Consider the following 23,731-nt stretch of genomic DNA (forward strand, 5'->3'; position numbering starts at 1 on the left):
TCCTGTTGGGAATCAGGATTTTGTGGTGCATCGTAACTTTTCTTAGAAGAGCTAACCATGTCCTAATATTTGTACAAACTGTTTCATCAGAGATGTTAGCTGCAGTTAGGTCAAATGTGGACTGTACTGCACAGCATGGTTCAGGGTTCCCAACACACATTCCCATGTGGTGGATTCAATGCAGGGTTACGTTTTCTGTTGTGAGTACTGTTGCTCCCAGCCTAACTTTCCTCCGAGTGCAAATTTTACAGCCTTGTATGATCTCCTTCTTTCCTTTGCTGCAGTTTACTTGTGATCCTAAAAGTCTTAGGGCAGGCTTTTTTTTTTTTTTTAAGAGTTTGCTTGGATGCAGTCTAGTGTTGCTCTGGAAGAACTTTTAGTTCAGACGGATAGATGGTGTTCCTATATATCCTGCCCCTTCCTTCAGAGTCATTACAAATCCTTAAAAGAACAAAGTATCACACTTAGAAAGAAGCCAGGAGATTAATTTAATGAACACGCAACCATGTCCATTGTTAGTTTTGGTTATAGGTGGCTTAATAAATGTAAGCAGAGGGATTTTTTTTGTTTTGTTTTTGTTTACAAGAATGGTAGGAATGTTAAGCTGTACAAAGTGTTTGAGCAGTCTAAACATTATATACAGGCCAGTTCAACCCACCTGCACAACAACTAAAGTTTCTGCAAGAAATAAATACATAGTTTATAAGGTGGGATAAACTACCCACCTGCATTCTGTGTCACATGCGTACAGCTGCAATTACATGTCTGGGGTTGCTTGCATGAACCTTTCCCCCCCAGTCATCAGCCAGTAAGTGAAGACCCAAGTCTTTGCCCCCCACCTCATAATCATTCATGATTCATGTATGAGCTGCTGCTGCTGCATGGAGTGACGTCCACAGAAGCCTTTTTCATGGTGCTCTGGGAGTAGGATGGGGCTTTGACAGCTGGTAGTTGATCTGAAAGTTGACTTCTATTTTGTTTCCTCGTGGGTGAAGCTTTGTTCCCTCTGCCATTTTGAACAAAACAACAGGATCCTTTATGCCAGTTTATGAAGAATGTTTTTATAATGTGGCATTTTGACCTTCAGGTCCAAGTATTTTTACTTATGGAACAAGAACTCACAGCGGATGAAGATATCTCAAGGTAAAGTCAGTTGCTTTTTGTTCATCTACCTGTTTGCATAGTAGATGAAATACCAGTGGTTGGTATTCTGATTTATTTTAGGTGAACATTATTCTATGCTACTCATTTAGAAGAAATCTTTTCAGTCCATCTATAAAAAAAGAAACATACTTTGTGCTAATAACAAACACCAATAAACAAACTATTCATCTCATATCATGCCATATGTTCTATTCCATCATTTTACAAACATCGAGTTGCTCAGGCAAAACTTTGCATGGTAAAAATAACACACTAAATCATTAGTAAACATATGTACTTACTGTGATGATTGCTGATAGCTACAGAAGGAACGGGTAGGGGGTGCACCATCACTGCTGTTCCAAAACACTGGGAAGGCATTGCACAGCTTTCTGTTTGTTTTTGGGTGTTACCTAATTTTGTCCTGAGAAAACTACTTTACGGTGCAGCAGTTATAAAATATTTGGTCAATGGCTTGCTATTGCTGATCAGCCTGTTTTGACTGCCCTCCACTCCCCACCACCACCAAATCATAGGCAAAGGCATCTTTATGCCATTTTAATATATCATCTGCAAGACTGCATAGGTGCTTTCTTTAAAGCATTCATGTGAGTCAGAAATGCATCTGTGTGCCACTTCTCTTGCCAGTAAACGTTTCGTAAGGGAGGGCTGGAGCTGTGCCTGCCTCCTTGCTCTGGTTGCTGCTGCTGCTCATTCACTCCCTCCTCCATCTGGGCCCCGCTGACACCACCGAGAGGGGAAGGTGGTGCTTCTTTTCCTTGGGTCACTTCCTGCTCCATTGCTCAGAGTGCGTGCAAAGTGGCAGCAAGGCAAGGAGGCCACCGGACTGCCTGTTGGGATGTGGCCCTCCTGGGGGTCTCCGAGTGCTGGCCCTGCCTGACAGCCATGTCCATCTGCTAAACACACCTGACAGTTCAGGGATGTGTTGAAATGCCATTTTGTGTGGTGTGCCAAAAAGGGTCATAGAATGTTGCTACTGCTGTTCAGGCTACATTGCTTTTAAATGGCAGATACAATATATACTCTAAAATCTCCTTAATATAATTATTCATGTAGCACCCTGAAAGGTAATATAGAATAGTTTCTCTATAGCATAAGCCTCTCTAAGTTGCCAGAATTGATTTGTGAAGAGCAGGTATAACTAATGAAGAATATCCTGTAGAGCCATTGCATTTGAATTGCAGGACTTCAGGCCCATCAGTTGCCGGTCTAGAGACTACATACACAGGAGGCAACGGCTTCTCCACCTCCTACAACAGCCAGAGGTGGCTCAACCTTTATTTATCAGCTTGCAAATTTCTGGATTTAGCCTTGGCTTTGCCCTCTGAGAATCTTCCCCAGTTTCAAATGTAAGTAAATTGTTCTAAGCAAAAATCCAGGTGTGCGTTGGATAGAGTTGACTGTATCTATAACAAGGGCCGCTTTTTGTGGCCTCTTGGTGTTTGTGTTGCTGTAATAGTAAGCCGGGAGAAAAGCCCCTCTGGTGCGGGCACAAATTTGTGAAGAGGTTTCTCATGGCTTCACATTAGGATGGATAAAAGGAAAGCATTCTTCATGTGGTGCTTTGAAATTCACTACAAGAAGGTTTTGTTACGGATTTCCACCTGGATAAACTGAAATTAGAGAACTTAGAAAGCTAATTAGAAATTAGAAAAACTTTTAAGGCGGTCAATGGCAACTAATCCTCATGGCTGTATGGTACCTTCAGCATGAGGCAGGATGCCTCTATGGACCAGTCCCCAGGGATTATGAGCAGGAAAGTATTTCTGCTTCCTGTAAGCAACTGGTTGGCTATTGTGTATTTGGATAAAAATATTTTCAGAAGAGCAGGAACTAATATTCTAACTAAAACTATCTTGCTTAGACAGGCAAGAGGCATTTCCATGGTGACTTTACTCCATTTTTCTTTAACAGGTATCGGTGGGCCTTTATTCCTGAAGCTTCAGATGATTCAGGGTTGGAGGTGCGAAGACAAGGCACACACCAAAGGGAATTCAAACCATATGTGGTACGACTAGCAAAATTGCTTCGAAAAAGAGCAAAGGTATTTTACCTTTTTGTCTCTTTTCAGTTGTTATAACTTAGTTGTGTGATTACTAACCTGCAAATTTTAAAGAAAACCAGCTTAGGTGAAGTGTAATTTTCATCAATCATACTTTCAGACCCTAATCCACCAGGAAAAAGGGATGTGTGTGTGCGTATATGTTTGTTTTTCTTGTAGCTGTGACATTCAGTGTGAGGTTAACCTTCATTACAATTAGCCATGTCTTGGCAAAAGGACAAAGTTCTAAAGCCTCAGATTTTTCCGCCCTTGAAAATACATTCAGGCACCTACATATATGCATATTTCTCTTTTCAGTCAGTGTGTTTAAGGTAAGGTTCTACCAAAGCTATAAAAGCTGCAACTTGGCAGATTGGGAGGAGTAATCATCGGGAACCAGGGTTGTATTTTTAGTTCATCTGTTCACTTTTATATCACTGCTTTGAGGAGCTTTTATTTTTGTCCACCCTTGATACTTTATGATACTTTGGAAAAAAAATTGGGCTCACTTATTGTACAATCTAAAAGCTGGGTTCCAATTCAAAAATGGTTTCAAAGGATGAATTCCATTGGTAGACAGGCCCAATAAGTGATTCTAACAGAAACCTTAAAACCTTCACAAAATAAGCAGGAATGAATACTTTAGCAGCACTTTCAAACTGTATCCCAAATACCAAACCCAACTCTACTTAGAAAAAAGCAGAACTCAGATTGAATGATTGGCAGTTTTATCCACTGGCCCTACTCACTGTGGCAGTAAACTGGTTGTGTCTGATCAGTAGCTGATCAGAGACAAGAGCTTGGGGAGAACTCTAATGTGCTGGAATACAGAAGCACTGTGGGTCAAAGGCTCCCTCGCCTGCTCTAGATAAACGAAGCAATGGAATTTACTTGAAACAACTTCTGCAATCTCTCTTGGAATAGTTTCAGGCGCTTGAACTGAGGTACATTAAATATAATACAGCGTAAGAACTGAGCAAGTACATTCACGACTGCAGATAAAAACACTGTTTATGTTGAAAGATACAAATTAGTTCCAAGCTGCCTTGTGCTTCTTGCATACTAGGAGCTACCAGAAATGGGGTGAGTTTTTTTGACCAGACAAAGCATGTGAAGCCGTATCTCTTGATTCAGATCTCCCGGCAAAATACGGTACGGTAGCTGGATCTTGCTACTTGTCTTTGTACTTGCAGAAAAACCCAGAGGAAGATAGCTCAGGGAAGATACTGAACTGGGAACCTGGTCACTTGCTCCTGACCATCTGCGCCATCCGCAGCATGGAGCAGCTTCTGCCATTCTTCAATGTCCTGAGCCAAGTCTTTAACAGCAAAGTCACAAGCAGGAGCATCGGCCATTCAGGGAGCCCCATGCTTTACCCGACTTCTTTCCCCAACAAGGACATCAAAATGGAAAACCAAAAGACATTTGCCAGCAAAGCAAGGCAGAAGATTGAGGAGATGGTAGAGAAGGACTTTCTGGAAGGGGTCATTAAGACATGAGGTATGAATGGCAAAACGTTTATGTAACTTTAACTTCTAATGAAATCACTCCATCCTTCCAGAGTGTATAGTTTCCTTTTTCATACTTTGTATGTAATGTATACTTCAGGATGTATTTAATTTAAATACCTGTAAATAAGTTCTTGATGTGGCCTGAATCAAGTTGAAATATCACTGGCTCATATTGATTATGGTGCCTAATATTTATGGTACTTTTTGTTTTTGTCATCTTGAGATCTGTCTGAGAAAATCTACAATACAAGTTGCACATTTTTGCTAGCTGTGCTTGGTTTTTCTGTCTGGGTGCCTATGCCTCATTTTAAAGGGGAATGCTTTTCCAGTCATGGGGTGGGCTAGCAGTATGGAAAAAATTAAGTAATGCAAGCGTCCTTCGTCACTTCTAGGGCCTTCTGCTTAGATTCAATCAGCATTGCTCTCAGAGTCAAGGCGCCAGACATTTTCTTTCCTGCCATGGCAACTGGGGCTCCTCACTTTTGGGCAGGTGCCAAGATTCTGAATGCTACACCTGTGTGTAACTCATAGCATGTAGCAAACACCTTTGCATTTATGCTTATAACCCCAAAACTCCATGATTTTTGCTTAGAAAATGATGAAATCATGTAAGAAATATTGAGATTTATTATAATATTAGTGCTGGTTTGATCATTAGAAGCAAGGCATATGAATCATGGCACTTAGTGGCTTTCAAGCAAAGCTACACACAAGCAGTTTTAAGGGCTCTGTTTTTTCCTCACTCCCCCCCTACACATTCAGCCAATAACAGGGGTGATAAGTTTATGTCCTGCTCTGATGCACATCTGGATACAGTGAAAAGTCACATAGCAGATACAATACATTCCCTGTTCTCCCTCAGACTGCTATGGGGGAGGAAGGGCAGAGGAACCTCTGAGCAATCGCACCCATTCAATTCAGGGCAGAGGTGTTTTTATGAAAGAAAGAGCGATGGGCACAGTCATGGTGTGTTTTCAGGTAGTATGTGGCCCCATAAAAAGAAGCCATCATCTTGACCTACTGTCAGATGGCAGTGATGAGTGGGCCTCAAGTTTATCAAAAAGAGTCCAGCAAATGGCTCTTCAGCACTAGCAATGCAGTAGGAGATGCAGCTGGCCATCCTTCAAGGAATCCTCATGAATCTGAAGCAAAATGGCCCACCTCACCACCTGTATTGCTGGAATCTCCAAGTGCCCCCTCTCTGAGAAATAGGTCAGTGTGTGCTCTCTCACGAGGCTATTTGGCACAGAGGAACGCTAGGTTAGCCTCCTGTGGCACGGGGTTGCCTGTACCCTCTTTGACAGCCATAAAATTGCCTGCTGCTGCCACAAAGAGACAAGACGCCCTCTTAAGTTCATAAGATTCTTAAGCTTCCTTAAGAAGATTCCGATTCCTTTTCTGAATATAAACATGTTGGAAATCCTACCAATCTGATCAAAGATACATCATGACACTACTGCAAATGGGCAACTAGGAGCTATTTTGGAGAGTGGAATATTAAAATACAATAGAAATAAATGAATAAAAGATGAATCCGTTGGAAACAAAAATGCTATAACATTAAAAGTGAAATTCAGCAGAAATTAAGCAAGTAAAAAAAGAAGCTGCAGTGAAGATTACCTAAACTTGGTCCTGGCCAAACCTTCTGAACATGCAGCTCCCTACTGCTTGCTCAGCATAAAAGTGGTCCTTGACCAAATGAAGCAAGCCCAGCTCCTTCTGTGGATGGTAGCTCAGGTGTTTATGTGCCAAAGAAAGAACTGAGGACACAATCCAAACATAAGAAGAACAGGAACATCCCTGTTTTCCCAAGATCAGGAAACAGCAATGGTCCGATGAGCACTTCCAAGGAACAAGCAGTAAAAAGTTTTTTCAAATAGAAGCCACTGCTGTTGCCAAAAAGTGTGCTTGTCACAATTTAATCATCAGTGTGTATCTGAAAATTATTCAGAGTTAAGACTTCAGTACTGACTTTTAGTGCAACTTAAGAGACAGTGGCAATCCACTTCTAAAGCAGCTTTGATGAAAAACTGATGAGTTTCAGCTAGTAAAATTTGATTTGGCAAAGATGAAGAAATAGCAAAAAGAAATGGAGAGGAGCTATGTCCAGTTTGAACAATGGTGCTTCATGAAGCAACAGGCTTGGGTGGTTCTCCAACTCCCCCTGCTAAGTGGTAGACAACCAGGCTGACTTCGTGTGCAAGTTTATCTGTGTTCTCCTGGAGGTGAGAAGAGGAAAAAACTGAAATAAGTGGGCATCTTTCAGGATAGCAGCAGAGTCAGAAGACTAAACTCCCTCCTCCCACCCGCCACAAGCCTGGCAATGATCAGCTCCCCAGTCCCTGCTTTTTGCATTTAAGCAGCACATTGTTAAAGGAATGCTCAGGGCACAACATCAGAGGGGGATATTGAATCATGAGCAGAGATTTCTAATAAACACTCTCTTCTGCCTCACCATTTTCTTCCCTGAGCCATGTTTTGCCACTTGGCAGGCAAAAGGGCATAAGATCTCTTCCACCTGCCCGCCTCTCCCTGCTCCCTCTTGCTTTTTTCAATCTGTGCTTAAAGCAGGAAAAAGAGGCAGAAAAGTATACAGATATCTTTTACAGGCCCTTTTATACCCCATTCCTGTATCTAAGCTCAAAATCACTCAGAGAGTTGAAAGATGAAGCAAGAGGGAGTGCAGAAACAACAGAATTATCTCCTTGTCCCGCTCCCTCAAAGAACAAACCTAAGACGAAAGTAAGTTGGTAACAGGTAGGTTGGGACAGAATGGAAGTTGAACTGAATCTGTGAACCATCTAGTGCTGAACCATGTCTATGTAATTTGAACAATAAGGGTTGCAAGGTTATAAAAACCACCTTGAAATTGAAAGAAAAGGGATCCAGGGTATGCATGCAAAATCTATCTCAACCATATTGCATTAAACCTCAGTTACTTTGGCTCTTACCTGGGTGTCTGCTTCAGCATAGACTCTGACGACATCTTCTGTTCCAGATGGACGAACAAAACTCCGAGCTGATTTAAACTTCTTTACGAGGTTGTCAATTTCCTCCTGCAGCCCAAGGGGTGTCACTGCCTTTCTTTCAGCATCCGTAGTGTCAATAACTCGTCTGTCAGCAACCTACCAGTCCCAAGTCAAAGCAAGTGATACAATCTGGCCCACTGTAACTCTAATCGGACTGATGCATTTTGTAAAACTACAGCAATAGCAGATTCACGTGATCTTAGCAGAAGGTGTGGTTTTGCTGTCTCATCTTCCCAACTATATGTTGGGAAGATGAGACAGAATTGGATGATAATCTGCCCCAAGGTTACAGATTCTGCATGTGTAAAGTTTGGGGGAACTGTCTTGAATACACTGTCTTGTTCCAAAGCAGGGACGAACTAAAAGCTGATGGGTTATAATTACAGAGCACAATTAAAAGTATGAATGATAGCTTGATCTAATTACCCATGTATGCACCACCCAAGTTATAACCCATCTCCAGTAGGGACATCCTAGGCAGTGAAGTAATAGAAGGCCCTTTTCAAGAAGGTACAGCTTTCTGCAGTGATTGACTCCAGATTATCTCCAACAACTTGCAAGCAATGCTAGCAGACCAGCCAGCAAGAGCCAAACACCTGAAGCTGGCTGTGCATTCAGAAAGTACCAAAGTTGGGCTGCCTGAAATCCACAGTTTCTGGCCATCTAGCAAGAATGTGACAACGTGCCCAGCATCACAACTGCTGTCCGGCTAACCAGGAAGATGGAGAACCTGCAAGTAAGAAAAGCCCCCTTGGGTGTGCCACAACACTGGACTTGGCACTTGCAGGCAAGGTAGGGGGCAAGCTACCCTGCAATGATTCATTGCCGCCGCCGCTATTTCTGTTCGGTTTTGCTTTCCCACTAACCTTCACTTTGAGTTGCCGGTTAGGAAGATCTGTGTACATGGCATCCCACTGCGATATTGTGAAGTTCTTCAGAGCCAAGATCACTTCTATCACAAGCATATCCGAGATAGCATCACCAATAGTCTAGTATATATGAAAATGAGAATAAAGAAAACCACTCTGTAGAGGCAGCTTCAATACCAATTACATAAACCAGATTCTCACATTCAGTGAGCTTTAAAACTGTCCGTTAAAGGGTTGAGTCCATGTGCAGGGCCACCATTTCTTCTGCAATTTCTTCTGCAGAAACAAGCAATTCTGCAGGAAGTCTAAAAGGAATCGATGACCATTTGGCATGGTTCACATGGAATATTAACTCATAGTTTACTGAAGCCATGGCTTGTTGCTGTACACAGCATTTATCTGGCGGTTGATTAAACAAACCATGCTTTCCTGTTTCAGGGCAGCTTTCCTCCTCCTTCACAACTGCCTTTGGGGCAGTGCAGTGGTGGCATGTCAAGAGGCTTGCGTGTGGGCTCTTGCCCACTGCCTCTGCGCCCTGTTGAAAAAACTATGTATAGCCCATGAGTCTTGGTTCTGATGTTAATTCTAACATTAATTCTAATGTTAAGATGGAATTAACAACACAAGGTTTAAGTAATCCAGTTCACAACCCAACAATAAACTATGGGTTCTCTTCATGGGTTCTTCATGCTAAAGAACCAATTCTAACCTACAATGCTAGGTTTGCATGGAACAACATACAATCTAACAAATCATGATTAATTAAACCACGGTCTGCTGTTACATGCAAAGTCTTTTTCTGATGGCACAATAAACCATGGCTTACACTATGGAGAATGAGCTACAGTGACTCTTGTGGTTTACATGCTTTCGCAATCTCCCCTCCTACAGCATGATGGCAAGGAGATTGGCAGGGCAAATAATATTAATAATAATCCCAACGAAGTCTAGAGGGTCCAGGTGGACAGCACATCCAGTGACAGATGCAGAGCATCCTTTTCCCATCACAAAATCATAACTAGGATTACACTTACTACCTGATGCGATATCATTAACTTTGAAAGCATAATTTGCATGAATCCAGATATTAGGGTAGGCCCACTGAAATCAATGGCAGCAGATAGTCATGGCTGACTCTGCCTCTATGTACTACACTCACATAGGAGATGCTTTGTAACAACTTTGAACACCTTTACATGCAAAGTTTAGTTCTGCGTCAACATGTCTACCTGATTTATTAAGTCAATTGTGTTTTCAAGCATCTTTGCAGCTTCTCTTTTTTCAATGTCTTTTTCCTCTTTAGCCTGGCATCTAATCTTCTTTTCTGCAGCTTTACTAAACAGTACCTGGAAAGAAAAACATGCTCAGTAATCAGAAGGGACAAAACATGGCCACCATCTCTTTCATCTTGTGGTTCCCCAAAAAGAAGGTGCTTCATGTATGGAATATGTTTCTTCCGACTGCATCACTGTGGTTTGGAAAGCAAGGCTGCCCGTCCAACCTTTCCTCCCCAAAAGACACAACAACTGAGACACATCCAATTTTCACTGCAACACAGGGGCAGGGAGTCAAGGGAACTGGCTGGATTAGGACCTAGTCATACTTGATCCATTCAAATCTATGAAAGTCGAGCTGTTCGTGGCTAACTTAAACAACACTGATTTCAATGGGTTTGCTTTACATAAGAGGAAGCTGGGCTCCAACCCAGGGTGCTAAGCTTTAGTCGTGCCCCCTGAAAGACAAAGCATTCTGTCCCAAAACCAGCTTCTCCCACCTGTTTTGAGCAACAGCTTCCAGCACCTTTGAACACTAATGGTGGGAGTGTCTCCCAAAAAACTGGAGGACCCAAAAAACGGGGGGGGGGGGGGGGACTGCCTTAAACAAAAAAAGTTGCAAGGATTGGAGCAAAGCTCCATGCAGTCCAATGCCCTTCCCCCAAGCTGGAGCCTGCAATGTCTGGGAAGCTCAGAACAGAGCCTGGAGCAGCCCTGACCTTCTTCTAGACCAATGATGGAGAACCTTTTAGAGACCGAGTGCCCAAACTGCAACCCAAAAGCCACTTATTTACTGCAAAGTGCCAACACTGTAATAAAACCTGGAAACTGGGGTTTTAGTTTAGAAAAAACAACTCACAGCCAGTCCAAGCAAATACACACACTTGGCAGCGCACTGACTGGTCATGCGGCTCATAACGTCATTGCCTGGCGCCACTACTCCTTTCTGAGCATGCGCATGGCCCCTATGTGTGCTCTTATCCGATGCTCGGCTGCTGGGGCGATGCTGGGGCGACTTGGCTCACGTGCCGACTGAGAGGGCTCTGCATGCCCCCTGTGGGTGGGAGGCAGCAACTTGCTTGCGCAGAGATCATTTTAGGCTCACTCGGAGAAAATGACCTCCGAGTGAGCAAGCCGCTGCCTCACCACGTGCCCCCACCTCGCCCGCCCCCACCTCACCGCACACGCTGCTGACACCGCCTTGCCGGCCCGTGCCCACCACCAGCACCTTTCAACTGGCCCCCTGTGCAAAAAGTTTGAGGATCCCTGCTCTAGACTTTCCCTGGGCTTGGTATTCAGGGCTCATAATCAACAACAAATTAGAGCCTGGAACTCATCCTAGGATTTTAACTATGTCAAAGAACTGTGGCATGGGATCAACTTGATACATCAGGGGTGTGTCATGTTTAGCCTCCCCAGATGTTAGGCTGAAACTGCCATCACTCCGCACTCTTGGCTATGCTCACTGGCCAGGACTGATGGGAGCTGCAGCCCAACAATGGCTGGAGGGCCACATGCCATCCACGCCTGCGATACACAGAGCCACCATTCTAAAAATACAAGAGACATGAGGGGAAGAGATCAGTAAACGTGACTGTAGTAGGTAAAATATTCTTACTTGTTAAGCTAGGAACATAATGAGCTGCTTTTGTTTTACTCTTTAAGATTTGAGTTTGGGAATGAAGTAGATAAAAGAGGAGAAGAGGAAAATCACAAGCCCAAATATTGCTGGATCAAATTAAATAAATTAGATGAAAGCCTAGGCATGAAGTACTTAAATCCCTCTGATCTCAGTGAGTCTCCTTGCAATGAGACAAAGGCTGACTTCAGCCCTTTATTTATCCATTTGGGTCACTAACGTATTTACTCTGTTGTACACCACCCTGGAATCCACTTGAAGATGGTCGATAAATTGGTTAAGTAAGTACTTACTGTGCCATGTCCATTTGCTTCAAAATAAACACCAATGTCAAATTCCTGGGCCTTATGATGCAGGTGCTTCACTCCAGTTTTGGCACAGTAGACAGGAACCTAGGAGAAGATGTGCAGGAAGTCACCTTTGATAGGACCTAAAGTGTTGCCCTTAGAAGCCAAGGCCTGTAGCTATGATGAACTCTGTGAGTGAGGAGCCTGGGACTAGTGCCCAGTGTGCCATTTTGTGAGAGGAAGCATCTTTTGGGGTGAGAGGGAGGTTTGCAAGGAACAAGTCTGAGCTACTGGCTGCTTGACCAAAGCTGAGAAAGACACTACAGCAGAGCTGCTGCTACCGAGACAGAGCAAAGAACTCTGGAAAGATATCCAGTAAATTTAGAAAGTTGCTCCATCACAATCACTCACAGGGGATGCTGACTCAGGCCTGCCTGCTGCAGTGTGGGCGATGTTTTCTGAGTCCAGCTGAATTCACAAGCCATGAACACATTAATTATGAACAACCCTTGAGGAGAACCCATGATTTGCTGTTGTGTTGTGAACTGTGGGTTGCTCACCATAGTTTGTTATCTCAGCTGGGTTCAGGACGCACAACAACACGTTTCAACAACACCCAAGAGTGCGTTATTATGCGGTCTGAACTCAGTCCCTGCCTTACAGAATATGGAGCAGCCATTCAGTGCCGAGTAACTAACCCCCGCAGACCCCAAGACCCAAAGCTACAAATCACACCCCACCAGAAAACATGTGGACATCTGTCATGAGACCACAGGAATGCCCACTTGAGAAGCAACTGCCTAAGCCCGATATCATGCATGAGACATCTGCCCATGGAACATGACTTCCCCTTGTCCCCCAGTTCCCTGGGGCAGACTTGGGTGAGGGTGCCATGGCACCATTCGGCCAGCTGTTTCCTTTCCGCTGGCAGAAACACAACCCTTTATATGCAGTCATTTTACAAAGCCAATCTCCATATAACCCAGTCCTCTGAATCCAGTTATAATCTTAGCAACTGAACCGATACTGGACAAAAAATAAATTCGGGAACTTTTCCTACTCTGGCTAGGGCATTGCACATAATTCTCAGTTACCAAAAAGTTCACCTGCATTGTATGTGTGGCGACCTTGTTTCTACATTTGTTTTCCAGAGCCTTGAGAAGCATTTATGATTAGACTCAGATTGCTTACAAGTAACGTTTAAGCAGGAAAGCCAGTGATGGCTGCCCAGAACACATACCTTCATGGTTTCTTCTAAGTAACGTGTAGAGCTCCCGTTGGCATAGGCTGTTTGCACAACTGCAAATGTTAAGGTTTGGCCAGCCTGGGGGAAATAGAAAAAGACATTTTCACAGTCGGACATACACCTTCACTACAGTACTGCATTGTGCACAGCAACATTTTTGTGCACAGCAACATTTTACAGTAGGAAGCCACTTACAGTAGAAAGTTACAATAGGAAGTCACCTGAGCTTTATTTCTCTCACACTGAAAGCAGGACAAACTGGGTGAAGGCATGCATGTCTCCTGTCACCATCACTTCAGGGCTGGCATACCCTGCACTCAACATGTCAAATATTCCAAAGTCTGAAGAATTTTCTTGCTGGCTACCTAAAGCCTTTAAAAATTCTAACCAATCACTGCCGTTGATTGGCTTTAGATTTATTCTGTTTTAACTTTGTAAATATTTTAATATTATGCTTTGTTATGCTATTGTTTTCTATGCTTTTAGATCTTATTTTGTGAATTACCAAAAGAGATGTGCCTATTTAGTGGTACAGAAACATAATAAATACATTTATTTCTGTTCTAAATTCATTTTTATTGTAACTGTTTACTGACCGTGATATTACAAGATAAAGCTATGCAGAAGAACTGTTCAGGGAATTATTCATATTATACATACATGATCAAACACATAATTCATTTCATTTTGAAAAGTTCCCATAGTGTTTCAATTTTTAAAAAATTGTTTTCATCATTTCACAGCAACAGTTACAACTACATTTCTATATACACCTTCCTGTAAGACCACTGACCAAAGTGATATTTGCAGCCAGGCCAACTGGCTTAAGCAGATTAAGTTCACACTTTTTGGACTTGCCCTAAGAGTAACAATTTTTGGGAGGAAATCTGCCAGTACTGTCAAGGATACGGCTAGCTATGAATGGCCATTGGAACCATTCATTATGCAAAATGTTTACTATGTGAAATCCACAGTTCTTTTCCAAAGATCTGGAAACAGTTATTTACTTGTTGACATCAGCAAGGATGGTTGTAAGCCATAAATATAAAACAAAGACAAAAAAAAATGAGATCAACTTCTAGCACTGATTGGTTACTGAGGATGTGCTTGACATCAAAGGTGCAAAGCTGGGGTCTCCCTCAGTGGGCTTGCTCATTCACTGATACGGAACTCCTGGTTGCCGGCGAGTAAGGTTGGACTTCAACCCCTCAATATTTTGTGCTGTACTAAAGGCATTTAACGTTTTTACCTCCAGTCTCTGTAATACATGGGTCCTCAAACTATGGCCCACAGGACGGATCTGGCCTGCCGTGCCCATTTATTTGGCCTGCACCGCAGCCCGCACACGCTGCCGCCTCGCCACGCGGGCGGGAGGTGGTGACTTGCTCACTCAGAGATGGTTTTGGACTGTTGGGAGATCTCCGAGCGAGCGAGCGAGCGAGCGAGCAAGCTGCCGCCACTGCCCATCTCCCTTGCACACGTGCGCTCACTGCTGCTTTGCAGCATAGGCAGGGAGGTGGTGGCTCGTGCGCTCGCTCGGAGATCTCCGAGCAAGCAAGCAAGCCGCCGCCACGCACGCCTGATGCCGCCTCGTGCACGCGCGACGATGCCAGGCCCCCATTTCTCACCTGCCCACACCAGTCGCCACCACCTTTCAACTAGCCCCCTGTTGAAAAAGTTTGAGGACCCCTTCTTTGATAGCACAGTTCTGTATTAAAGATTTTTTTGCTGGTAAATTGTTTTAACATGTTAAAACTATCTTTATATTTTCTGTTATATATAATATTTACAGCTGTTTTTATTGAATCATGGTCCTCCCTGGGAAATGTTGTGTACTGCCCAGAGAGTTTCAGCTATTGGGTGGTACAGAAGTTTAATGAAGAAAATAAAGAACTACTACAGTAGCAGAGGGAAAGCTTCTTTGCTTCAGAAGGAAAAGAGCTAAGTACTCATCACAGTATTCTATTTGCAGAAACAGAATATACATGAATGTATACACTTTTTAGTAGAACAAGCAAGATTTTAACCATACCATAAAATAGAGTAATACCAATAACCAAAGGAATTCTATTACCTTGACCAAAAGTTCTTTAAGAAAAGTGCTAATCAGAGTTGCTATTTTATCTCCATCAAGAAGATGAAAATGGCCAGCAGCGTCAGTGTGGTAATAAACAATTCGGTCCGCATCGCCATCAAAGGAGCAGCATCTCTCACCAGGCTTCATTTCTAGACCTAGCAAACAGTGACAAATCAGAATGGTCCTGCTAGCTGGAAAAACATTGGTGCTGAAAGATTCCAGGCTTTTAATACCTTTGAGATGGGCCTGCAGCTTCAATGCAGGATGATCACTACCCAGAAGTGAGCTGTTTATTTCATTAGACATCTTGCAATGCAAGACATCAGTTTTGAGTTTCCCACTTGCATGTAAAAATCGGGATTTCTTAAGAAGCCAGAATGCTGGTGATCTAATGTGAATGTCTGCTCCTTCTTTGCTAGCTTCTGTGCTCTCCATGACTCTGTCAATGGCACCCCAAGTGCTGGGCTTAGATACAGGCATGGAGAAATCATCTTGACACAAATTCCATACTAAGGCTGTTTCCAAATATTGATCAGAGGGAACGGAGATTAGTAGTAGATACAATAGTAGGAGATAAAAAGTTATTTTGGGGAAAACCTGAAGAAATTGAAGGTAAATGGGAAATGCCATGTATATAGTACACTGAGAGTTTTAAAATTCTAACGTATTCTAGCAAAAAAGGATATTTCTTTAAAATCTATTACACTTGGGCAATTTCGGTGTTAAATGACTATCATGGAAACCTTCACTTTGATGTGCTGAAGTATCCAAGCGAACATTTTCAAACAGCTCTGCCCCCAAAGGAAGTTTCTATTTGCCCTGAGACAAGCTGGGCTTCATCAAGGAGACCATCAAGTACTAGAGCAAGCTCCTGTGGGGTCTAGAACTGTTATCCCACCCAAAGTCCAGAAGCAGCTGGGACTTCACCTAGACTTACCTTTAAGACTAAAGAGTTTTATTTCATTATATTGGTGGTTGTTTTTACATGTATACCCCACCTCTCCTCTTCTTGCAAGGAAACAAAAGTGGCTTACAAGTACTTCTCCCTCTCCATTTGATCCTCATAACAACAATCCTGTGAGGTAGGTTACGCTGCGAGTCCATGACTGGCTCCAAATCAGCCAGTGAGCTTCATGGTTCAGTGGGGACCAGAACTTGGATCTCTCAGGTACCAGGACACATCCTCACCACAAAATAATGATGTTTTGAGATCAGAAGTTCCTCCTCCTCTCTTCAAGTTGGAGCAAACTCAATCCGCATTTCTGAAGGAACCATCGAAAGGGCTTACACAGCACACTCCCGACTACATACCCACAGGAGGCTTTTGATGGACCTTCACAAAATCCGCACCACACAGGTGATTGAGCTGGCCTTTTGCTCCATCGTTGTCTAGGTGCATCACAAAGCACGGCGGAAGGAAGCGCTGCATCTCTTTCAGTTTCAGAGCCCCTATGCCATTGGCACAGTCCACCTTCAGGCACATGTGGCCGTCCCGCTGGCTGGTAGCCTGCCGAGAGGAACGAAAAAGGTGGCCCTCCTGAACGCCTGCCAGAGGCTCAGAAACGACGACGACACAGACTCTGAAGCAGGCAGCCAGACAGAGAGCAAATGGGAGACTGAAGGGGCAGGTCCCACCTGACACTCAAAGAAACCAAATGTGATATGCCCAGCCCAATACCTTTCAACATTTACCACACGATCCTTCACCTATCAACTCAGGATTCAATTCCACTGAGTCAAATGGCGCTTACTCCCAAGCAAGTGTAAACAGAATTGACTTTCCCTCAGGAGCAAGACACATTTCCTGCTGGGCTGTGCCGTCGGCAATTGCTACAGAAGCTACAACAGATGATTTCCATTTTATGAGCGACAGCTGTAGGCCTCCCTTTTTCTGTGTGCCTCCTTTGTTGCTACTTTTGCCTCTTTTTCTAAAAGCAAATTGCCTTATTCCTTGAAGTTATAAACTGCTTCCATCCATCATGAGCATGGATGTGCCACTAAAATCTTGCTCCTAATCACGTTTATTTCAGAGTGCAGTACCCTGATTTCCACAGAACTCACATCCTACTCTGCTTTGTCGAGCCAGGAGCCCTGTCAAGTGTTAATGCACAAGTGTGCAGCCAAACATTACAGAGGATCACATCAATGCCAGCTCACAATGCACACTTACTGCCCCGCTCCTTGCCCATAAGCAACGCTCCCACAGAGCGCTGGCCCTCGATCCAGGGCCGCAGATCATCTTATCTGAAGGTTCATTAGCTCCCACAATCCCCAACTACTGATGACATCGCGTGTTTGTGAGAGGTGCTGTTTAAAGCCTTTTGGGGAACGTGGCATAGAGCCACTCATCTCAGAGGTTTAAGTAGCAGGGCAAGCTCGGGTAACTCGAAGAAATGCAGATTTCACCTGCTTTATAAGTTCCACAAAAGCCTTGGAGAGTTTCTGATAGTAGCCTTCCACTGTCGCAGTCCCATAGTCACCATGAGTGTTTCGACAGCAAACCATGTAGTGCAGCTGCGGTGTTGTTACTAAGCCATAGTCTGGGGGCGGGGGGGGGGGGTGAAAAATCACAGTAATCAAGGATTAAAACTACTCAGCCGCAAAGACATATTTCAGTGCACTATATACTCTCAGCTAAGGGAAATGAAGAGGAGGAGCACAAAAAGCAGCACATGCTTTCATCAAGAATGGAGGGTGCCTTGCACAGAGCTGGAGCTCGGCCTGCCGAGCAAGGAATTGTCCCTGCTGCTCAGGCCTCCAGTCTTTCAGAGGCTCGCCAGCCCTAGCCTCAAATGTCACCAGAAACCTTCTGCATGCACGGAGCAATGTCCCTCCCGACTCAGCACCGAGTTATGGCTTCTCCCCATATCGGCTTCTCTGAACCAGAAGGAAAAATGGTCCCTGTTTGGAAGGTAGGGACATACCATGGTATTGACCTCCAAGGGCAGACACCCCATCAATGACCGACTGCGAAAGCTTCTTGCTGCTAGGTCTGGATGCAAAACACAGAGACAAGTGGCTTTGGTTGACATGCTATGCAAATACACAAGCTTCCCCATGGTAAGAGCGAACAAGGGAAGAGGCCTCATCCTCACCCATGAAATAAATTTATTTATTTATAAATTTATTTGTTTCTTTTATTTATTTAGAACATTTTTATGCCACCCCATTCGCAAAAAGCCTCGGGGCGGCTTACAAAACAAATAAACATCATACAATTAACCTTAAAAATCTGGAGACATCTAGGCACAGATATAAAAACCAATAAATACAATCAACAATTAACAATTAAAATATTGCTTAAATAAAAAGGTCATTTAAATAAAAAGCATATATCATTTAATATTGTTTAAATAAAAAGCACTGAAATAATACAATGCATTCTATTGCAATACATTCTATTACTAGTCTGCATTTCTTCCATCATGGAATTTAAGCGGAGAGATCCAGGTTCCCCATCTGGACCCTCACCAGACCCAGATCCACTCAGTTCAAGGAGGTGGCAGCAACAGTCGCAAACGATGCCCTGGGGCATACACAACATTTGTTCAGTGTGTGCTTTTTGCATGAAGGCAGCCTTTGATCACCAACTTATTTACGTTGAGATATAATGTCATCTCAGGGCAGAAAATCGGGGCTAAGTCTCCCAATATAGGATCTTTCTGTATTCAGGGAACACTGTCTTTCATGCGTTTCTTTCTTTCACTGTATAAATATCAGCTGAAAAATACCTGGTTCATTTACACATGCACAGATTCAAACAGGGCACCTTTGAAAATTTAGGGCTTATGCAGCCTGCTCTTCTTCTGGGTGAAGGAACTTTGCTTCCATGTCCCCTGGACTGCTATTTTATACCTTAAGGTTAATATGTTTAACATATTTATTCTCCTTTTGTTTATTTAGAGCCCATTTCCTAGTTTGCCGGTGCCATAAAAATGCCTTCTATTGCAGCTGTAGTCAAATCAACTAGGTCTAAACAGGAATACTAAAACCCAGCCTTCTTCAGAAGATTTGAGTTCAAAAGAAGATTATAGCAATATTGTGGAATCCCATAGCAAAGTACAGCCATGCTGATAACAGAAGAATTATTCCTTCTGCCACATAGTATTCGTATTTGTGTGTTTCCCAAAACAGATCTCCTCTAGTTACAATTGGAGACACTCTTCCTTAGTCCTTTATCTGATCTCCTCCCCAAATTTATGGTTCTTTTATGACTTAATGGTACTACAGATGCTTTAGTTGCAACCTCTGCTCTTCTGACAGATAGGAACACCAAAGGCTATTTATTGCTTTGACCCTGCTACCTATTTCTCTATCTCAGAAAAGAGGCATTCTTTCACTTTTGTTGCAACAAACCTAGCTGGAGTCCAACAGACAATGTAACCCATCATTATATTTTAATCCAGAATTACCTGAAAGCATTAGAATAACCAATTCTTTCATCGCAAAGCAAGAGTCATGCTGCAAATACTATTTATTTGTGATACTCCTATACTGCTAGGTATAATGACATCCCTAAGCAATATACTGGGCTGCATAATTTACTACGCCAAGGCCATGACCGGAGAAGAAATGCTGAAGGAACACAGTGGATCTAGGCTGGTGAGGAGACAAGGAAGACGTGATACGAAAGCCACCTTTAAGAACTAGAAAGGGTGCTCCATGCCCGATGGAGCAAATTTGCTCTCTGTCACTCCAGATGGCCAAACCAGGACAATGACGTTCTAATGATGCGAAAGAGGATGTAGGCTAAACGTGACGAAGAACTTCCTGACAGCATGAGCTGCGTGATGGTAGGAGAGACCTGCCTTGGAAGTCTGTGGGTTCCTTCATCAGATGTGGGCAGCTGGACAGCTGCCAAGGGTGCTGTGTCGGCAGATTATCTGAAGTAGCAGGAGATTGGACTAGATGACCTATGATGTCCCTGCCAAATATATATTAGCTATTTCTCTAAAGGAAGTATAAAGAAAGTTGAATATGGCTCCTCCATGCAAGTCCTTCTGGCACTGACAGGCACTAGCAAATGTGTGTATTACCTATTCTTGTCCAAGACATATAGCAGTTTATAGCTTACCTGGTGTCTCGGCCAACAACAATAAAAGCATCAACCTGTAGGTTAACTGCTTCCTTCTGACAGATGTCAGCCAGCACATGGTGTAATTCTTGCTCTTCTGCATTTGCCAAGTGGTTAGCATGTTCTTCCCAGGCTGGTGCCAGCATTTCACCCAATGGATCAATCAACTTCACACCATTATCTCCCTTGGGAAAAGACAAAATATCACCTAAAGCCAGGGTGCAGAACCTCAGACATGGGGACCAAATCCAACCACAGCGGGCCCCAATCTAGCCCCAAAGAACTCCTCAGAAGGACACAACCCTTTCCCTGGATCCACCTCATTTCTCCCCACCAATTCTTGGGTAGGTCCCAGCTTTGGTGCAGTGTGCTCCCCATTTTACGAGGCTGCAATGCCTCTTTCAAAGCTTAGCTAGTAGCAGGAGAGCTCCAAGCTAAACCATGCTGATATGTTTGTCTTACCTGCTTTTGCTTTGGTCCCACCAGTCCCTAGAAGGTGGCCCCTGAGAGTGTTTTCAGAATGAAATTCAGCCCTTGGGCTGAAAGAGAGTCCACAACTGATGTTGAGCTTAAAAAATAAGCTTAATATGCTCTGAAGGCTTAAAGCTAAAGCAGACAGGTGGAGTACCCCGCAGAACAGTTAAAGGGTATCAAAAACTGCAAATTAACAAACACATACAAATTAACATGCACATTCCTCCTTGCTCCCAAATAAGGATCATGGAACTTAATGGGACTTACTTCCAAGTAAACCCAGATAGGTTTGTGATGTAAGTTCAGGAAAGAAGAATTCAGAGTCAGAAAAAATTCCTAGGCTGAGCACAGTGAGTGCATTGAAGTCCTATTGAAGTCAATGTATTTGGACTGCCCCCCCCCCCCCAAGTTTAAGGTAGGGATGTTTAAGGCATGAGAGTGGGTCCAGTGCCCCTTTGCCAGCAGAATGGAAACTGTGAGTGAAATGGATTCCACTTCCCCTCCCCCCATACCCCCTTCTAGAGCAGATCTAGGGGCAACAAGGGTCTGCAGGGGTAGTGAGGTAGTAAGTTGTATTCCATGACACACGATTTAACCCACGGTCTCCCATTTCAGAGGCACTGATGCCACAGGCTTCCTGAAACACAAACTACTTTGCTTCAGAGCAGAGACCCCATGGATCTCTTTCAACTCTGTGATTCTACAAATAGAGCTTGCAAAGGGCCCCTCTCCATTTGTGAGTCAGACCCTTTCTCTGTTATCTGACATATGCATCCTCTTACTTCAGGATTGTGAGAGGCTGTAACCATCACACCAATGGTGGATTTTGTCTGCTTCGACCTCAAAACGGCTAGCAAGCCCATCCGAAACATCGTGTGATTGAGGTTTTCTGCCTTGGTACGAAATCCAGCTGTTCCATACTGAAGGGAAAGTCCTGGAGGCTTGGCATGAAGTTTCGAATACTTTGTAACAGCTTCAAAATCCATTTCTGAAATAAAATTTCTGAAGTAAAATAAATGCAAGCCAAAGTGATGGCACTGCTACTACACTTAGAATCAGAAGAGCATATCTTCTTAGTATCAGAAGAATATGCTCTTAGTATCAGAAGAGCATATTTTAAATGATAATTATGCCCCAAAACCCTCTGCAGAGAGGGCAACAAAAGCAACCCTTGTTTTACACCAGAATCAAAATTTGAATTACACAGAGAAGAGAGGCTGTTTAAAAATACCATTGTCAGCAAAGCAATAATCTGTTTACAAAAATTATACTGAATTAACAATTACACCATTTCAGCTCAACTTTGCATGTACACTTTCATTTTTATGCTCTACCACATTTGTTCTTCAACAGCTAATATACTAATTCTCATACCTTTGCTTTTATTATGTGCATGTTTTGTAGCATTATTCATGCAATGGTATGCAATTGCATTGTCTTACTGTAAATTTCCCTGGGCTATATTTGTATAAGGGGCTATATAGAGAGGCTCCTAATGGTAGAAAGTGAAGAGGAACTAAAGAGCCTCTTGATGCGAGTGAAGGAGAGAGCACAAAAGTTGGCTTGAAACTCAACATTAAGAAAACTAAGATCATGGTATCCAGTCCTCCCACTTCCTGGCAAATAGATGGGGAAGAAATCAAAGCAGTGACAAATTTTATTTTCTTGGGCTCCAAGATCACTGCAGACAGTGACTGCAGCCAAGAAATTAAAAGACACTTGCTCCTTGGAAGGAAAGCTATGGCAAACCTGGACAGCATACTAAAAAGCAGAGACATCACCCTGCCAGCAAAAGTGTGTATAGTCAAAGCTATGGTTTTCCCAGTTGTAATGTATGGCTGTGAGAGTTGGACTGTAAGGAAGGCTGAGCACTGAAGAACTGAGGCCTTTGAATTGTGGTGCTGGAGAAGACTCCTGTGAGTCCCTTGGACTGCAAAGAGATCAAACCAGTCAGTCCAAGAGGAGATCAACCCTGACTGCTCTTTAGAAGGCCAGATACTGAAATACTTTGGCCACATAATGAGAAGGAAGGACTCACTGGAGAAGACCCTGATGCTGGGAACAACTGATGACAAAAGAAGAAGGGAATGGTAGAGAATGAGGGGGCTCCAGATGGGGTCACTGGGGCAGTGGGTGTGGGCTTGGGTGGACTCCGAGGGATGGTGGAGGACAGGAGAGCCAGGAGGAATGTTGTCCATGGCACAACCTTGTGGCAACAACAATAAGAGATGCTCCAAATAAACACAGATTGCTTATCCATTTTTGCATCACTTACCTCAAAAAGATATTTTTATGCTAATGAATACTGCAATTTAAAAGAAATTAATTCAGATATTTGTGTTTTACTTCTTCTTCTTTAGTATTTGTGTGTTACAGTTTCATCCCAAACTTCCTTCTGTTCAGGGCTACATAGATTTTTGTATTGGACGGCATGTAAAAACTTCACATACATACATGCATACACGTTTCCTCCCTTCCCTTCCAACCTGTGAAGTCGGTGGGGGCAAAAGAGCGCGAGACTGGCCCAAGGCCACCGAGCAAGGATCCGACTGACCCACCCATATTCCAACTCTTTCGGCGCTATACCATGCGAGCTGGGCGGGGCAGGTACAGAAGTCCAAGCCCTAACGCAAGACGGTACCATCACGGTCAGACACACGCCAATTACAGAGCCCCATTCATTGGATAACCAACCGGGCAAAAGAAAAAGTAGCGCAGAAGCCTCTCCTGACAATCGGCAGGTTGCCCAGAGATGCAGCCGCCAAGAAACCGCAGCGAAGGAAACACGAGGCAACCCCCCGCCTCCCACCACAACCACCTATTTAAGCCTAGAGGGGAAAGGGAGCCCGGCCGCAAAAAGCACCCGAGGCTCAGGCTCCTCGCGGGGCAGGCAGACGGGCCGCCGGGCAGCCACGGCACCGGCGCAGCCCGGCGCCCGGCCACGTACCTGCACCGCTCCCTGGCGCTCCTGCGGCGGACGTGGCTCGCTCGGGTAGGCGCCCCACACGCCCTTCCGGGCTCCGCTCGAGGGGGCGCGCCGGGCCGG

The 23,731-nt window shown here is 43.8% G+C and overlaps 2 protein-coding genes across 8 annotated transcripts in view; one reads left to right on the top strand and one right to left on the bottom strand.

Moving 5' to 3' along the window:
- Positions 1 to 4,983, top strand: part of DOP1A (DOP1 leucine zipper like protein A) — a 62,696-nt gene extending 57,713 nt beyond the window's left edge. For all 5 annotated transcript variants that reach the window (XM_044421672.1, XM_044421674.1, XM_044421673.1 and 2 more), the window contains 4 exons: positions 1,088 to 1,143; positions 2,349 to 2,513; positions 3,079 to 3,208; positions 4,399 to 4,983. In XM_044421672.1, coding sequence (XP_044277607.1) covers positions 1,088 to 1,143; positions 2,349 to 2,513; positions 3,079 to 3,208; positions 4,399 to 4,704 — 657 coding nt within the window. In that variant the 3' untranslated portion in view covers positions 4,705 to 4,983. The remainder of the gene's footprint in view (positions 1 to 1,087; positions 1,144 to 2,348; positions 2,514 to 3,078; positions 3,209 to 4,398) is intronic.
- PGM3 (phosphoglucomutase 3) lies at positions 472 to 23,683 on the bottom strand. Of its 3 annotated transcripts, none has more exons than XR_006413852.1 (13): positions 21,468 to 21,673; positions 20,212 to 20,396; positions 18,062 to 18,129; positions 17,544 to 17,677; positions 16,449 to 16,644; positions 15,135 to 15,292; positions 13,055 to 13,138; positions 11,821 to 11,919; positions 9,844 to 9,960; positions 8,612 to 8,734; positions 7,668 to 7,841; positions 6,337 to 6,935; positions 472 to 1,273 (listed from the first exon to the last, which is right to left on the bottom strand). XR_006413852.1 is itself a non-coding variant. In XM_044421678.1 (13 exons), exons 2-13 carry the CDS (start codon positions 21,669 to 21,671, stop codon positions 6,843 to 6,845), a joined length of 1,635 nt encoding a protein of 544 aa, XP_044277613.1. In that variant the 5' UTR covers positions 21,672 to 21,673; positions 23,633 to 23,683; the 3' UTR covers positions 5,326 to 6,842. The 3 variants fall into 3 exon arrangements, 2 of the variants coding, with proteins under 2 accessions (XP_044277613.1, XP_044277612.1); XM_044421678.1 differs by lacking the exon at positions 472 to 1,273 and adding an exon at positions 23,633 to 23,683 and having other exon boundaries at positions 5,326 to 6,935; XM_044421677.1 differs by lacking the exon at positions 472 to 1,273 and adding an exon at positions 23,633 to 23,653 and having other exon boundaries at positions 5,326 to 6,935; positions 21,468 to 21,687.
- Between the last annotated feature and the right edge of the window lie 48 nt (positions 23,684 to 23,731).

This window comes from Varanus komodoensis, unplaced genomic scaffold, assembly GCF_004798865.1.
Source record: "Varanus komodoensis strain SLA01 unplaced genomic scaffold, ASM479886v1 scaffold12, whole genome shotgun sequence".
NCBI lineage: Eukaryota > Metazoa > Chordata > Lepidosauria > Squamata > Varanidae > Varanus > Varanus komodoensis.